The sequence below is a fragment of the Cibotium barometz genome, chromosome 39 (genome assembly GCF_041138505.1).
Source record: "Cibotium barometz isolate CiBa-2024 chromosome 39, ASM4113850v1, whole genome shotgun sequence".
Classification (NCBI taxonomy): Eukaryota; Viridiplantae; Streptophyta; class Polypodiopsida; order Cyatheales; family Cibotiaceae; genus Cibotium; species Cibotium barometz.
The window spans coordinates 176,052-192,983 of record NC_141084.1 but is presented as its reverse complement, the minus strand read 5'-3'; the positions used below and the strand labels follow the sequence as shown (position 1 = coordinate 192,983).

General features: G+C 49.6%; 1 protein-coding gene across 2 annotated transcripts in view; it reads right to left on the bottom strand.

Annotated features, from left to right (window-relative positions):
• The window catches only part of LOC147615603 (PH, RCC1 and FYVE domains-containing protein 1-like), a 60,352-nt gene that overhangs the window by 9,827 nt on the left and 33,593 nt on the right, over positions 1-16,932 (bottom strand). For both annotated transcript variants that reach the window (XM_086778106.1, XM_086778107.1), the window contains exons 2-8: positions 15,198-15,284; positions 14,995-15,084; positions 14,825-14,911; positions 14,442-14,639; positions 12,152-14,299; positions 11,884-12,030; positions 11,159-11,781 (exon numbers count right to left, since the gene is read on the bottom strand). In XM_086778106.1, the coding sequence (XP_086634232.1) occupies positions 11,159-11,781; positions 11,884-12,030; positions 12,152-14,299; positions 14,442-14,639; positions 14,825-14,911; positions 14,995-15,084; positions 15,198-15,284 (3,380 nt within the window). The remainder of the gene's footprint in view (positions 1-11,158; positions 11,782-11,883; positions 12,031-12,151; positions 14,300-14,441; positions 14,640-14,824; positions 14,912-14,994; positions 15,085-15,197; positions 15,285-16,932) is intronic.

Sequence of the window (16,932 nt, the reverse complement as noted above, 5' to 3'; positions counted from 1 at the left end):
GGGAAACATCAAAGGAAAGAGCTCTCATACTTCGCTTCCCCTCTATTCAGGCGAAGGAGGAGTTCTTGAAGAGGCGACCCACTTTAAAGAATACAGGCATTTTTCTTGGTGACGATATTACTCTTTCACAGCTTGCACATATGAAGGAAGTCATGCCAGAGATTAGGGCGGCAAGAGAAAAGGGAAAGATAGCATTTTATAGAGAAGGGAGGGTGGTCATCGTGGAGCGACGCTCTACATGACGGTGCAAGACCTATGGGACCAAATTAAAGCTCGCAGCCTGGAACTGCAATGGATCCCTCAGACGTGATGTGGGTGCCTTTGAGGACACCTTTAGAGATAGAGATATAGTCTTCTACTCGGAGACTCACCAGGCCCCTGGTCAGATGATGCCACAGGTGACAGGATACAGATGGGAGACAGCTTGCAGAGTAGGGACGAGATCGGTACACAGTAGTAGAGGATCAAGGGGGTGGCACTTCTTTTCAGGGAGGAGCTGCAACCGCTTCTACACATCGTTCGGAGAGATGATCAGGCCAGATATATGTGGGTGAGACTGAGGGCCGACATAGGCAGATTCCTGTATATTGCCATATGCTATTTTGCTCCTAGTACATCGACATATGCAGCACCTAGAGGGCAGTCTCCTTTCTCTGTGCTAGATGATGACATATGGGAGTTCTCTAGGGATGGAGACATCATCCTGTTAGGGGACTTTAATGCCCGGACGAGCAGACAGCCTTTTATGATACCTCAGAGGAGATGCTGAGAGAGCTGGACACTCTGGATATGGGATTAGACAGACGCTCATAGGATGTGGAGATCACAGAGTATGGGAGATATTTGGTAGATATGGGGACTGCACATGGGTTGGCCATACTTAATGGCTAGCAGAGGTTTCCGTCAGCAGTTGGATTTACTTGCTTTCCACATAGACATGGTGCTAGCACAGTGGATTATGTTATGGCTATGCCGAGCTTTGTTTCATGCATTGAGGACTTCACATTTGGATCTCGGCCCATTGGGGCAGTAGTGGATCATGCATTGTTGACATTGGCCATCTCTTTTCACTTTACCACAGCTCAAAGGACACGAGGGGCAGATCACACTCAATATACTTTTACTTCAGAGACTGATGTTGTCTACAGAGATGGGATTTATAGACGTCTGTACACGGGAGACCTTTGGAGGAGCTGACCCATATACTGACAGAGACTTTACAAGATGCAGCGAGAGAGGCATATCCACATACTCAGCCTGGACAGAGACAGCGTTCTGGGTGTATGCCCCAGAACAGCTGGTATGATGAGGAGTGCAGAGAGACAAGAGCCCGACGGCGGCAGCAGGAGGTTGCTTTGGGAGTCACTACTCACCGACAGTCACGTATTGCCTTCCGGCGCCTTGTGCGAAGGAAGAAGCGGGCCTTCCTTGCTCAGCTAGCGCAGGAATTATACCAGCTGTTCTTGAGCCAGGATTCGAGGGAGGCTTGGCGTTTGTTTCATGAGTCCTCCCCTGCTTTGGCCATCACTTCTACAGAGGTCTGGGGTAGTTATGCAGCATCTCTATATACAGTTCCTGGACAGACACCTTTTCCTGACCCGCTAGCACCATGCCCACAGACATGTACTTTCTTTACCGCAGAGATGGTAAGGAAGGCCATTGATAGGATGAAGACTGGGAGAGCATATGAGCATGATGGATTGGTCGCTGAGCACTTTATTCATGCGAGAGACATGCTGGCAGAGCTTCTAGCAGTGATGTTCAATCGTGCTATGTGTGAAGGCTTACCCGAGACTTGGAGTATGTCCAACATCGTGCCTATCTTCAAGTCAGGGGACCCTATGGAGCCAGGGAATTATCGCACTATTATGATTGGTCACACACTAGCACGATTGTATGCATCCATTCTTGAGCAGCAGTTGAGTAGATGGGCAGAGAGAGGGCATTCAAGCAGAGGGATAGGCAGGGTTCAGGAGAGGTTTCTCTACTCTTGACCACATCTTGACTCTGCGGGCCATTATTGAGGAGGGTAGGTCGCATGGGCGAGGGATTTATTGTAGCTTTGTGGACTTCCGCAAAGCATTTGATACAGTGCCCAGAGCCAGATTGAAGAGGCGATTACAGGAGATGGGGGTACCCACAGAGCTCATATGGGGGATTATGGCTTTATATAGATCAGTTGGCAGGACAGGTACGCACCCCAGAGGGGGTCTCTACTTTGGTTCACTCCACTATAGGAGTGAAGCAAGGTTGCCCATTATCTCCTTCATTGTTTGGTATGTATGTGGATGAGGCTTCTGACTACATTGAGAGATTGGGGGACAGAGGAGCCCGGCTAGTAGGTACATGGATCCCACTATTGTTATATGCTGATGATATTGTGTTGATCTCTGACTCCCCTGAGGGTATGCATCTGGATGCTTTACATGAGTTTGCACATGATAGTGGATTGTCTGTCAACCTTGGCAAAACCAAGGTTATGGTGTTTAACACCACGCCACAGTGGGTAACGCGATCATATGGGCAGGAGATTGTGGAGTATACAGATGCATATACATATCTTGGGGTAGTATTTCAGTGGGCCAGTGTTTTCGATGAGGAGAGCAGCAGAGACTAGATTGACTAGAGCACATGCAGCCCTAGGTGGTTTGGAGAGGATGTGTTCGCAGGTTCAGTTTCAGGAACCTCGAACGAAACTTTGGCTTTTTGACACTCTAGTGACATCAGCTATGCTTTATGGAGTGCAGATATGGGGACCTTCAGCGGGCCATCACAGTGCAGGCGCGTGGAGAGGTATGGAGAGGCCTTTGGTATCTATGATTGCTAGGATTATTAGAGCCAAGGCCTTGGTACCTCATGAGATTATTCGAGCAGAGCTGGCGGCTGCCCCTCTGGTGATTGAGGCTCTTACGAGATCAGTCTCCTACATACATGGCTTGTGGGATCTCCCCCGAGACAAATATGCACGCCTCGCCCTTGAGTCCTCCCGACAGTTAGCTTTACAGGGAGACACGGCTTGTTGGTATGGACAGATGACATCTTGGTTCCAGGCACATGGTTTTAGCATGGACAGATTGCCTCCCTTCCAGTATTCTCTGGAGGCACCCTCTCTCACTCTCACACGGACAGTCCGTCAGGATTTAGTTCAGCTGGACATTAGGAGGACATGGATACAGCCGACTGAGGAGCTGGGCACGAAGATGGCTTTCTACAGAGAGCATTTTCTTCAGCTCACGGCAGATGGTTTTGTGATCAGACCCAGTTACATGGATGTACACTTGTCTCATGCCGTCAGATTCGCACATCCTCACACCAGCTTGAGATTGAGATTGGCCGATATAGAGGTATACCAGCTGAGGCCAGGATATGTCGAGTATGGCATGGGGAGCCAGAGACAGAGCTGCATTATATATGCCATTGTACTGCATACTATGAGATACGTGGTCGTTTCCACTGTTTATTCAGAGAGGGTTTTGGACCACTTTCCAGAGTCATGGGGTACCAGGACCAGAGGTGTTTGGGATTGTTCTTGCTTCAGCTGCGGAGATATAGAGATAGCCTGCTTAGGCGCACAAAGAGCCAGACTCAGAGGCACATTACAGACTTCTTTAGTCCAGCCATCACTGCGCCAGATGGACCATAGCAGCAGCAAGACATGGATACCGCCCACACCAGCGGTACACTGATTGATCGTGCAATTGAGCTTGGGTGCTCCAGACGCCCACGACTACGGAGGAGGGCATCCCAGCATAGACGGAGGTTGCAGTGGCAGATTCGGATTATTCTTGCGAGACATGCCGGACACCCAGTCAGGGTGCTGACCACAAAGGATATTGAGGAGATCCGCCAGCGTCCGATGCGGCACATATTATGAGATGGAGGCACCTCCATAGTGTACCCCCCCGTCCCACATGATATTGTATCCCCTCACTGTACTCCACTCACCTCCATAGCGTACCCCCCCCCCCTCACTATATTCACACCCTATAAGGGTTTCTGTTTACCTTCCAGTTCCAGTTTCATTTTCTAGGTGCCAGTAGTATCATCTTTATTTTTCATTTTCTAGTTTTTTATCCAGACATTGTATCAGATCCACCATGATGTAACTTTTTGGTCTCGTAGGTCATTATGGCCTTTTGAAGACGTTAATATAAGATTTCATTTCATTCCCTCCCTCCCTCTCTCTCTCTCTCTCTCTCTCTCTCTCTCTCTCTCTCTCTCTCTCTCTCTCTCTCTCTCTCTCTCCCCCCCCCCCCCCCCCCCCCCCCGGCCCCCCTTTCGCTTCGCTGTTCGCAGCCCTACCCCCTTTGCCCTTGCGCCGCCCTGCCCTCTGTTCGCCGCCCTGCCCCCCTTCGCCGGCTCCCCCCCCCGCCGCCCTGCCCCCCTTTCGCTTCGCTGTTCGCCGCCCTGCCCTCTATTCACCGCCCTGCCCTGTTTCGTTTTCGTTTTTCGTTTTCGTTTTTGCCGCCCTGTGCCCCCCTTCGCTGCTTGCCTGCCTGTCTTTCCGCCCCTTTCGCTTCGCTGTTCGCCGTCCTGCCCCCCTTCGCCCCTGCGCCGCCCTGCCCTCTGTTTGCCGCCCTGCCCTCTGTTCACCCCTTCGCTGGCTCCCCCCTCTTCACTACCCGCCTGCGCCCCCCCCCCCCCCCCCCCTCGCCCTGCCCCCCTTTCGCTTCGCTGTTCGCCGCCCTGCCCTCTGTTCGCCGCCCTGCCCTGTTTCGTTTTCGTTTTTGCCGCCCTGTGCCCCCCTTCGCTACTTGCCTGCCTGTCTTTCCGCCCCTTTCGCTTCGCTGTTCGCCGCCATGCCCCCCTTCGCCCCTGCGCCGCCCTGCCCTCTGTTCGCCGCCCTGCCCCCCTTCGCCCTTGCACCACCCTGCCCTCTGTTCACCCCTTCGCCGGCTCCCCCCTCTTCGCTGCCCGCCTGCGCCCCCCCCTCCCGCCCGGCCCCCCTTTCGCTTCGCTGTTCGCCGCCCTGCCCTCTGTTCACCGCCCTGCCCTGTTTCGTTTTCGTTTTTCGTTTTCGTTTTTGCTGCCCTGTGCCCTCCTTCGCTGCTTGCCTGCCTGTCTTTCCGCCCCTTTCGCTTCGCTGTTCGCCCCTGCGCCGCCCTGCCCTCTGTTCACCCCTTCGCCGGCTCCCCCCTCTTCGCTGCCCGCCTGCGCCCCCCCCTCCTGCCCTGCCCCCCTTTCGCTTCGCTGTTCGCCGCCCTGCCCTCTGTTCGCCGCCCTGCCCTGTTTCGTTTTCGTTTTTCGTTTTCGTTTTTGGTGCCCTGTGCCCTCCTTCGCTACTTGCCTGCCTGTCTTTCCGCCCCTTTCGCATCGCTGTTCGCCGCCCTGCCGCCCTTCGCCCCTGCGCCGCCCTGCCCTCTGTTCGCCGCCCTGCCCCCCTTCGCCCCTGCACCGCCCTGCCCTCTGTTCACCCCTTCGCCGGCTCCCCCCTCTTCGCTGCCCGCCTGCGCCCCCCCCTCCCGCCCTGCCCCCCTTTCGCTTCGCTGTTCGCCGCCCTGCCCTGTTTCATTTTCGTTTTTCGTTTTCGTTTTTGCCGCCCTATGCCCCCCTTCGCTGCTTGCCTGCCTGTCTTTTCGCCCCTTTCGCTTCGTTGTTCGCCGCCCTGCCCCCCTTCGCCCCTGCGCCGCCCTGCCCCCCTTCGCCCCTGCGCCGGCTCCCCCCTCTTCGCTGCCCGCCTGCGCCCCCCCCGCCTGCGCCCTGCCCCCCTTTCGCTTCTCTGTTCGCCGCCCTGCCCTTTTTCGTTTTCGTTTTTGCCGCCTTGTGCCCCCCTTCGCTGCTTGCCTGCCTGTCTTTCCGCCTGCCTTCTCCCACGCACCCTTCCACAGGCCCCCAAGGCAGCAACATAACTCTCTTCTCCTCTCTTTCCCCTTTTTTCCCCCTTTTCCCTACATGACTTGAAACCCCCCCCTGTTGCTGCTGTTTTGCTCCTGTGTCATGGATTAATTTTCAGTCCATTGGCTGTGGGAATGCAAAAAGTCATGACCAAGACCGGGTTTAAAGAGGAGCTCGTGAAGGTGGAGGACAAGCTCGGCACAATTATCAAAGAAAACAAGAAGATGGTCGACTCTTCCGTCACCGCAATCATAAACCGCCTCTCCAAACTCGAGAAGGGATTTGACAAAATCCAAGAGCTCGAAGAGAGATCTTCCAAGCAAGAGGCTGAGATTTCAGCTTTAAAGGAGGAACTAGTGGAGGCCAAATTGCATGCTAAGAGTCAAGCGGCTGAAATCTCAGCCCTCAAAAAGGAGTTGGCAGCCACTTCAAAAAGCAATCTTGAGGATGGAAAATTTCAGCCCTCCTTTCTTGAAGAGCTGAATACCATCAAGGAACAAATAAGAATCATTCGAGAGGAGGAGGAGCAACATAAAGAGAAGACATCTTCATGGGTGGAGGTGATCACAAAGACACAAAAGAAGATGGACGAGGCGGAGAAATGGATCGAGGTCGCCAAGAAAGGGAAAGGTAAAGAATCGCCAGCCATCCCCACTCCCACCATCATGACCCTTGAAGAGGAGCAAAGGAGGAAGACCCGGGCCTTACATGCACGAGTGTCCGGTCTAAAAGACCGTGATGATGCGGAAGGGGAAACCAAGGAGCTCTTCTCTATGATGGGCATTGAAGCCACGCACACAAAGGCATGGAGAGTGGGAAAGAAGAGAGAAGGTAGTGGTGGCGAATCTTCTAAGGAGAGAGCACTTATCATTTGTTTCCCCTCCATGGAAGCGAAGAAGGACTTCTTGAAGAGACGTCCTACACTCAAGAAGATGGGAATATTTCTTGGAGATGACCTCACACTCTCGCAACTTGTCCACATGAAAGAAGTTATGCCAGAGATGAGGGCAGCCCGAGAGAAAGGGAAAGTGGCCTTCTATAGAGATGGTAGAGTGGTGATTATGGAGAGGCGCTCTTCATGACGGCGCGAGACCTATGGGACTACACTCAAAGTTGCTACTTGGAATTGTAATGGATCTCTACGTCTTGATGTAGGGGCTTTTGAGGATAGTTTCACTGGGAGGGACATCATCTTCTACTGTGAGACGCATCAGGCTCCTGGACAGTCCATGCCACATGTTAGTGGATACCGATGGGGGAGAGCTTGTAGACAGGAGACTCGTTCAGAGCATAGAGGACGGGGCTCAGGAGGAGTGGCAGTATTGTTTGGAGAGGAGCTACAGCCACTGATACATATAGTCCGCAGAGATGAGCAGGCTAGGTACATGTGGGTTAGACTGAGGGCAAAGACGGACAGATATCTCTACATTGCTATATGCTATTTTGCTCCTAGTACATCAGTGTATGCATCACCTAGCGGGCAGATTCCCTTCTCTATTTTGGATGATGACATTTGGGAGTTCTCCAGGGATGGTGACATCATTCTCCTGGGGGACTTCAATGCCAGGACCGCCCATAACCAGACAGTATTTTATGATACCTCAGAGGAGATGTTGAGGGAGCTTGATGTTAGGGATATGGGCCTATCTAGACTCTCACAGGATGAGGAACATACAGTGTATGGGCGGTATTTGATAGACATGGGGACTACACATGGATTGGCCATCTTGAATGGCCTACAGAGATTCCCGACATCGGGCGGTTTCACTTGCTTTCCACATAGGCATGGTGCTAGTACAGTGGACTATGTTATGGCTCACCCAGTCTCATTCCCTCTTTTCAGGATTTTATGGTAGGCACTAGGCCGGTTGGAATAGCAGTGGATCATGCTATCTTGTCCTTCACTCTTACATTTCAGTTCAGCACCGCTCCATTGGGACAGGTCTCCACACACACTCGTTATACCTTTACGAGGGAGACTGACACCGTGTACACGGATGAGATATACAGACGCTTATGTGCCAAGGAGCCAGGACGGCCATTAGATAAGCTCACTCAGATATTGATAGATACGCTTCATGCTGCAACATCAGAGGCATATCCCCATAGTCAGCCTACACGGAGACGATCTGGGAACATGCCCCAGAACAGTTGGTATGATGAGGAGTGCAGAGAGATGAGGATCAGATTACAGAGAGAGGTGCTCATGGGTGTTACCACTCACAGACAGTCACGGATTACCTTCCGGCACCTAGTGCGACGGAAGAAGAGGGCTTATCTTGCTCAGTTAGAGAGGGATTTGTATCAGTTATTTATGAGTCAGGACTCAGGCGAGGCATGGAGACTATTCCATGAGCATTCACCATCACCAGCCATTACCTCCACAGAGATTTGGGGTGAGTATGCAGCATCCCTGTACACAGCAGCAGGACAGCCGCCCCTGCCAAACCCATCGGAGCCATGCCCAGAGACATGTGCTTTCTTTACTGCTGAGATGGTAAGGAAAGCTATTGATAGGATGAGGACTGGGAGAGCATATGATCATGATGGTTTGGTAGCAGAGCACTTTATTCATGCTAGAGATATGCTTGCAGAGCTTATTGCTATGATGTTTAACCGAGCCATGTGTGAGGGTTTTCCTGAGACTTGGAATATGTCCGCGATTGTGCCTATCTTCAAGTCAGGGGATCCCATGCTTATTGGGAATTATCGTACCATCATGATTGGTCACACATTGGCTGCATCTATTCTTGAGCAGGAGTTGAGTAGATGGGCAGAGAGAGGGGGCATACGTGCATCAGGGCAGGCAGGGTTCAGGAGAGGTTTCTCCACTCTTGACCATATCTTGACACTCAGAGCTATTATTGAGGAGGGCAGATTATATGGCAGGAGGATTTATTGTTGCTTTGTGGATTTCCGCAAAGCTTTTGACACAGTACCGAGAGCCAGACTCATGCGCAGACTACAGGAGATGGGAGTGCCCACAGAGCTGATTTGGGGAATCATGGCTTTATACAGGACAGTTGTGGGGCAGGTACGTACTACTCAGGGTATATCTGAGATGGTTCACTCCACTATTGGGGTGAAACAGGGCTGCCCCCTTTCTCCCACCTTATCTGGGATATACGTGGATGAGGTTTCAGACTATGTAGAGCGGGAGGGTGACAGAGGAGCACAGCTAGCAGGGACATGGATTCCGTTGTTATTGTATGCTGATGATATTGTGCTGATCTCAGATTCTCCAAAGGGGATGCAGCGTCATTTGGATGCATTGCACACATTTGCACAGGACAGTGGATTGTCTGTTAACCTTGGTAAAACTAAGGTGATGGTGTTTAACACCACAGCACAGTGGGTTAGGAGGTCAGTACCCACCTTTACATATGGTCAGGAGACAGTGGAGTATACAGATGCATATACTTACCTTGGTGTGGTTTTCAGTGGCCCACTATTTTCCTTGAGGAGAGCAGCGGAGACCAGATTGACCAGAGCTTATGCAGCATTGGGGAGACTAGAGAGGATGTGTTCGCAGGTTCAGTTTCAGGAACCTCGAACAAAGCTCTCGCTCTTTGACACTTTGGTCACTTCAGCCATGCTGTATGGAGTGGAGATATGGGGACCCTCAGTAGATCACCACAGCCGAGCTGGTAGCACTGATGGATGGAGACATATGGAGAGGCCCTTGGTTTCTATGATTTCCCGGATGATTAGGGCCAAGGCCTCCGTACCACATGATATTATCCGTGCAGAGATGGTAGAGGCACTCACTCGATCAGTCTCCTTTATACATAGCACTTGGGCTCTCCCTAGAGACAGATATGCTCGCTTAGCCCTGGAGTCTTCACGACAGTTGGCATCACAAGGAGACGGATCATGTTGGTATGCACAGATGACAGCTTGGTTCCAGTTGCATGGCTTTAGTATGGAAAGGCTACCTCCATTTCAGTACTCCCTGGATGCACCCTCCCTCTCTCTCACACGGGCAGAGATTACCAGACTTATCAGGCAGGACTTGATTCAGCTGGACACTAGGAGGATATGGATACAGCCGACACAGGAGCTTGGTACGAAGATGGCTTTCTATAGAGATCATCTTCTCCAGCTCACGCAGGATGGGTTTGTGATTAGACCCAGCTACATGGATACTCATCTTTCTCATGGGGTACGGTGTGCTATTGGTCAGATGCGCACATCCTCACACCAGCTAGAGATTGAGACTGGCAGATTCAGAGGAGTACCAGCTGAGGCCAGGATTTGCCAGCTATGCCAGATGGAGCCAGAGACAGAGTTACATTACATATGTCACTGTCCAGTATATTATGAGATACGAGGCCGTTTTCACTGCCTGTTTAGAGAGGGTTTCGGACCACTTTCTAGAGTCATGAGATACCAGGATCAGAGATGCCTTGGATTATACTTGCTGGAGCTTCGTAGACATAGAGAGGGTCTCTTGAGAGGGAGGGGATGAGAGAGGGAGAGACACCTACAGAGGCAGATTACAGACTTCTTTCGACCAGAGATTGAGCAGTCAGGCCAACAGGCATTGTAGCTAGCCCCAGAGTATAGCCGCACTAGAGGTACACTGATTGATCGGGCTATAGAGCTGGGGCGGTCCAGGCGCCCCAAGATGAGAGGCCCATCTCGACACCGGCGGAGACTACAACAGAGGATCAGGACCATACTAGCATGGCATGGGAGACGTCCAGTCGGAGTACTCACCATGGAGGACATTGAGGATATCCGCCATCGACCGATGAGAGACTTCTTTGGATAGTGATGTGTATGATGCTTACCTTTGTTGCTGGAGTTTTCCTCCCAGATGTTATCCATTAGGAGCTCCTAGTACCGTACTTTTCCTCATAGTTATTTCAGTTTCAGTTAGTTGTTTTTAGCTTTTCTTACACAGACATTGTATCAGATCCACCAATTGTTGTAACCTTTTTGGTCTCATAGGTCATTTTGGCCTTCTGAAGACGTTAATATATCATTTCATTTCATTTCATTTCTCTCTCTCGGAGAGCTGATGTTGCTCCCATGTTTTTATGTTCTTAGTATTCCATGACGAGTTTCCATGGACAGTTTTGTATCACCCCAGTGACATAGCTATATTTATGTTTTCTTTCTGTTTTATTTTCATTCCATGATGAGATATGCCATGGACATCATTGTATCACTTTGGTCTTATAGGCCCATTGGGTCTTTAGTAGACGCTTAATATGTCTTTCTTTCTCTCTCTCGCGCGTATATGTGTGAATGTCAGTATGTCTGACTAGCTCATACAATCTCAATAATCTAACTCTAAGGGGATTCTGTACTTACTGACCTGAACCTTACTCGTTTCAAATCCTTGCCACCACCTGGTAAAGATGTAAACGTAATGTACACCCCAGGTTCATGTTGCTTCACCCATTCGGTCTCCACATGCTGTTGTGCATGATTGCCATTCATGGGTAAAGATGTGTTCTCACCATTGGATATATCTGCATCCTTCCCAGTTGCTTCACTATCCTCCAATGATCCTGATGTAGAGATTCTACTGCTCAAAGTTTCCGAAGTCTTTTCAGCTACCTGAACATCCTCTGAAACTTTCAGTGCACATTGCCCAGCGATATGTTTTCTCCCACTGTGTGAAGCATCTGCAGTCTCTACAACCCTGGGCATTACATGTTGAGAGGCAGTAGTCCTTTGTGGTAAATGCAATGCTCCATTAGGTGTCGCATATGGACTGGTTGCAGCATTTGATTCGGTGTCTCGAACGATTCGAATGGTTGGATTTCCACTGTATTTCTGATCATGAAAGCAGATGCCTTCAACCTCTGGTATACCAAGATAATCAAAAGCACCTGCCTCTGACACCCCTGCTGCATCTAAAACTGGGGAAAAAGGTGTGACTGTCCCACCATTATTATGCACTTGTGAAGGTAGCTTCTCTGCCAAATCTTTCAGCTGCAAGAAGCCCAAAAATCACATTCAGATCCAAACCCTCCTACAAGACAAACAAAATCCCTATTCAACTTTTTCTGCAAAGAATGCTTGGGCCAAACCTACCTGTATTGTCAGGCACCGTATAACTTCCTTTGCGGCTTTGCATTTTGTGGTTTCGTCTGCAGCAACCACATTGGCCATTTGCAGCTCAATCGCAGCATGCTGCAGCTGCCCTTCTTGGGCCTGACAACATTGAGTGAGAAATTCAACCTGTAATACACACATAGTTCACAGTTCAGACTCCTCTTGGTCAATCAAAGGCACAGTTTCTATGTTGTTGACCCCAAATGAACATGCACAAAGGAGGGTGTCTCTACAAAAGCTCAAGTACCTGGGACTGCAACTTCAAAACTTCTTGAGTCAAACTTTTGTTTGTCTTCTTTAGCTCGTCAAACACAAAATCTGGAGAAGTAAGTCCCGACACGGTCGGGGTTGGAGTTGTAGAGCGTGGAGGACTGGACCGCCTTGACAAGGGTGAGATGACTGATGCCAGAGTCCTTGGTGGTGGGACAGATATTGGTGAAATGGGGTGTTTGTATCGTGAAGAATCTGTGTCATAGAATGCAGACATACTAGCAGCACTCCACAAGATTGTCTCACTTGGAGCAGGCGAGACACGCCTTAGAGACTCTGGCTTCTTAATCTGTTTAGAGGGAGATTTCTCTTCATGCTGCTTAGACTGCTCTACAAGAGGCAGCCTAGGTAGTGATAACTGCACCTTCAATTGCTTCACTTCTACTTTTTCTGTCCTCTCTTTGGACTCCAAAGACTGCTGTATGGCACTACTTTTTTTCAGGCCTACAATCTGGGAGCTCATGACAACATCTGCTGCCATCTTCAACTTGGTGTAGCAAGGGTCGCAGACACGATATGGCTTTTTGGGACTGGGAGCCAGTGTTGCTTTGGTGGCCTTCTTGCTGCTACATGTATGGCAGAAGACATGCCCACAATTGTAGCAGTTATGCCGCTTTCTAGTAAAGCCAAAAGATAACCGACATCCTGAACAGACAGACTGGTCTGCTCCTGAAAGCCATTTATGCAAACAAACAGCAGCTGTAAAGCTTGACCCGCAAGATATGCTCTTCACTTGCTTGTTTTTAAGTGCCTCAACCAATGTGGGAGTATGCCTGTCTTGAACATCTCCATGCCCAAGCCGTCCATTGGCACCCTTGCCCCAGGTATAAACCTCTGTTTTTGAAGTCAGTACAGCTACATGGTGTGAGCCACATGCAATCTCCTCCACCAATGCTTCCCACAATTTACCTTCTACAAGTAGAGGATACTGTCCAGTGGCATGTGGGTCTCCTAACTGGCCATAAACAGTGCTTCCCATGGTAAACACTGTACCTGATGTCGTAAGAGCGACAGTTAGACTGTGTCCACAGGCCACCTGGCGAAAATTGCAGTCTACAAGAGCAGCCACACAAGTTGGAACAGACTTTTGCTCCTTATCACCATGCCCAAGGCGGCCCTTGTCACCATCACCAAAAGTAAAAAGCTTCCCAGATGAACAAGCATTGGCATCTGAGTAGCCCATTATCACCTCAACTACTGCAGCCGTGTGCCAGACCCCGCAGGCTACCCCGACAGTTTTGAGACCTTTCAAGGATTCTACTTCTTTAGGAAAAGAGGCACTGGCCCTGTCACCATGTCCAAGGGCTCCAAAAGTCCCATCGCCAAAGGTGAAGAGTTGTCCTGCAGATGTTATCAGTGCAGTATGCCAAGGACCACAAGCAACACTTGAGATCCTAATGCCCTCTGAGAGATGAACCCTTCTAGGCATCCAATGACTGAAATCATTACCTTGACCAAGAAGGCCAAAACTACGAGTGCCATCCCCCCATGTATAAAGATCTCCACTTAGTGTCACTGCACAAGTGTGATATTCCCCACAAGCGACATATTCCACACAAGCATTCACTAGTGTTTCAACTAGCTGTGGATGAGCCACGTCGGCATCGACTCCATGGCCAAGTCTGCCTCCTGACTCTTGTCCCCAGCAGAAGACTTCTCCTTGTCTACTTACTAACGCGGCGTGCCTTCTACCACATGCAATATTGTGGACATCCAATACCACAGCTGATTCTAAATGCTTTGGTAGTAGAGAATCCATCTTCAAGCCAGAGCCACTTTCAGCTCTGCATGAGCCACCACCCAAAAGCCCATCACCAAGTCCTTCACCCCACATGTATATATCACCTAAAGCCTCCACCTCATCTTGTCCCGATCCATGACTTGAGGAGCTTATCATACTCGATAGACTTACTCTGAATGCCTCTGAGCTACTATCTTTAAACTGGGTTTTTATAGTCTCTGCTACTAAATCCGAATCACAAGATTTCAAAGAGTCCCCCATCAAACCTCCCTCTGGATAGCTCTTCCTGGACTCCATTGAGCTCATGGTGGCTGCCAAATTGGTCTTCTCTAACCCACGATGAGGAGGGCTTCCATATGTACCTAGAAAGGTATCCCCACAATCCTGAAATGAGACACAAAACACCAGAGCCGTCTTACTAATATAATCCCGATAATAACAACCAGACACAGATTCTAGGTTCTTCCCTTGTTTCTTTTTCTCAGATGACGCATAGTTAGACAGCTGAAGGGCATGTGATACATACCTGTTGTAAACTACCACCAGCAATAGCCCCACCACCAGCATTGTATTTTTTGCGCATGTGGCCTAAGGGGCTATTTCCATCTGATGACATAGCTCCGTCACTCTTCGTATCCACTCGTAACTTGTGTGATTGGCTTCCATTTATCAAGGCTTTTAGACCAACAAACCATAGTTCAGCTTGATCTTTGTCTCTGCAGACCTGCATGGGGGGGAAGTAACGAAGGAAAAAACAAACATTTTAAAAGCAGTCGAAATTGTACCCACAAAAGTGTAGCCTGGTAGTGAGGGTTCAGCTGCCACAGTGGGAACCTTGGGTTCAAATGCCCCCAGCCTACACTTGTGTGGTGCCCATTGCCTAAAACTCAATAAGCTAGAAACACTTACGAGATCAAGAGATTGTTCGTCATGTCCAAAAATGAGAGAAAAAGACTGATACTCTTTTTCCGGTGTGGGATTTCGATGGAAACTAGCCTGGAAAATGAGGCATTGAATTAGTGCATTACTTCAAATGTTTGGGTGGACACCTAATGCAAAGGGTCAATGGGGAGAATTACAGTGCGTTGGCCAGGAATGATTCTGGCCACAGAACTCAAGTTTAACTGCATCTCTTCTTTTCCTGATAACCATATCAAGGTCTTTTCATCCTGCAAAATTCAAGGAATGTTACTCAAGTATAGGGCTCATCACAGGCATGCAACCAGCATGCGTGCATGCCTGCATCACAGGCTTGTTTTTTGAGGTAAAATATGAGACTTACATTAGAGAGCCGAAATGGACAAAACCTAGGCTTTCCTTTACGGCTGTACTTCAAGAGATGGGCACCTTTCTTCAACGCTGTTATGGCCTACATGCATGCAAGTACAGTCACAAAATCAAAAATTACACCATGTTATTGTTGAGGCCAAACTAAACAAAGCATATCTTTACAAGATTTTAAAGAGGGTCATACAACAAGATAATCACATGCTCTTGCATGTGCCATGACTGTAGTAAAGCCGTACAATGGATCTTTAGGGGTAGATTACTAGTCATCTTTTAAGAGAGACACAGCAGGCACAACACTTGTGGGCTTTGGGAATGGGAGGTTATCCAGATATAGGCTCCGGGCACCATTGACATCTTGACAGTTGCCCAAGAACAGGTCTTAAGCCTTGGATCACGCAGGACATATATTACACCTCTTTGACATTGTCAGAATTTTGTGCTATTGGACATGTCATCTCAAGCTCTCTTTTACTTCATTTTATGGCACTTTTTATCCAAATATTTATCTTTAGGATTTTTCCCATATTTCTTAGGCTATTTTAGGCATTTTTATCAGTCGTGGACATTTGTCCTCCAGTGCTACTAGCTGACTGCTCTACATGAGATGTATAGAAGCATAGCCATGGTGCCTTCATAATTCATTCAATACATTCAATACTTTTCAACTCTCTCTTCGCTGTCTACTCTCGTGTGCTCTCAATTTGCTTCCGCATCATATTCACATATTCTCACATGGTATCAAAGCTCTTGTGCTTCCACAGATTAGCAACAAGAGTTTTCAGCCTGCATTTTTTTTTCTCCTTTGCTCCCTTCGTGGCTGCAGCCTGCGTTTTGGAGATCTACTTCATCCCACAAATCAGCGTTTTTCTGCTGCGTTTCTCTACGGTAGCACCTTGCTGAGTTTTTTTTCCCCAACCCTCCCTCTCCTCTCCTAATTTTGTATTCTGTCCCTACCCCGGACTAGTGGTAGCATATTTTGTATTCTGTCGCTACCCCAGACTAGTGGCAGCTACTCCGTTAGCCTCTCCCTCCTTACTTCATCGCACGTCGGGTCGGTTCCCGTCTTCACCCGTGTGCCTTGATCTCCGGTAGGAGTACAGTTCTACATCTTTCTTTCACCTCACCTAGCATCTAGTGAGGAGTGGGCCACCCCCAAGTAACTACTTGCAGCCTTTCCGCTATAAATTCAAGAGGAGGATTCCATGGTTTCTACACCAACTGTCATCTCTTCATCTATTCCTCAACTTCCCAAGAAATCCATCTTAGATGGAACCAATTATCTTGATTGGGCACTACAGATGAAGACTCTCCTTTGGTATCATCGACTATGGGGTATTGTTTCTAGTAATAATGCCTCTCCTGATGCTACTTCTCCTTATGCTGAGATTGATGCCTGGGCTGACACAGATGCAACGGCTCATGCCTTTATCTTCTTCAACATAAAACCCTCTATTGCTCGTCAATTTGATGACAATGAAGGCATTTTTGGGATTAAGCTAGGCTCGTAGCCTAACCTCAAGCTCCCCCCCCCCCCCTCTCTGTTTGCTGCCCACCTGCGCCCTTGCCCCTCTGCGCTTTGCGATCCCCCTCCACCTTCTCTCCGCACCCCCCCCTCCCTTCCCCTCTGTGCCTCACGCTCCCCCTCCGCCTTCTCCCCACAGCTCTCCGCCTTCTGCCCCACCTTCGCATGCCCCCCTCTGGCCCCTCGTTTCCTCCGCCTATGCCCC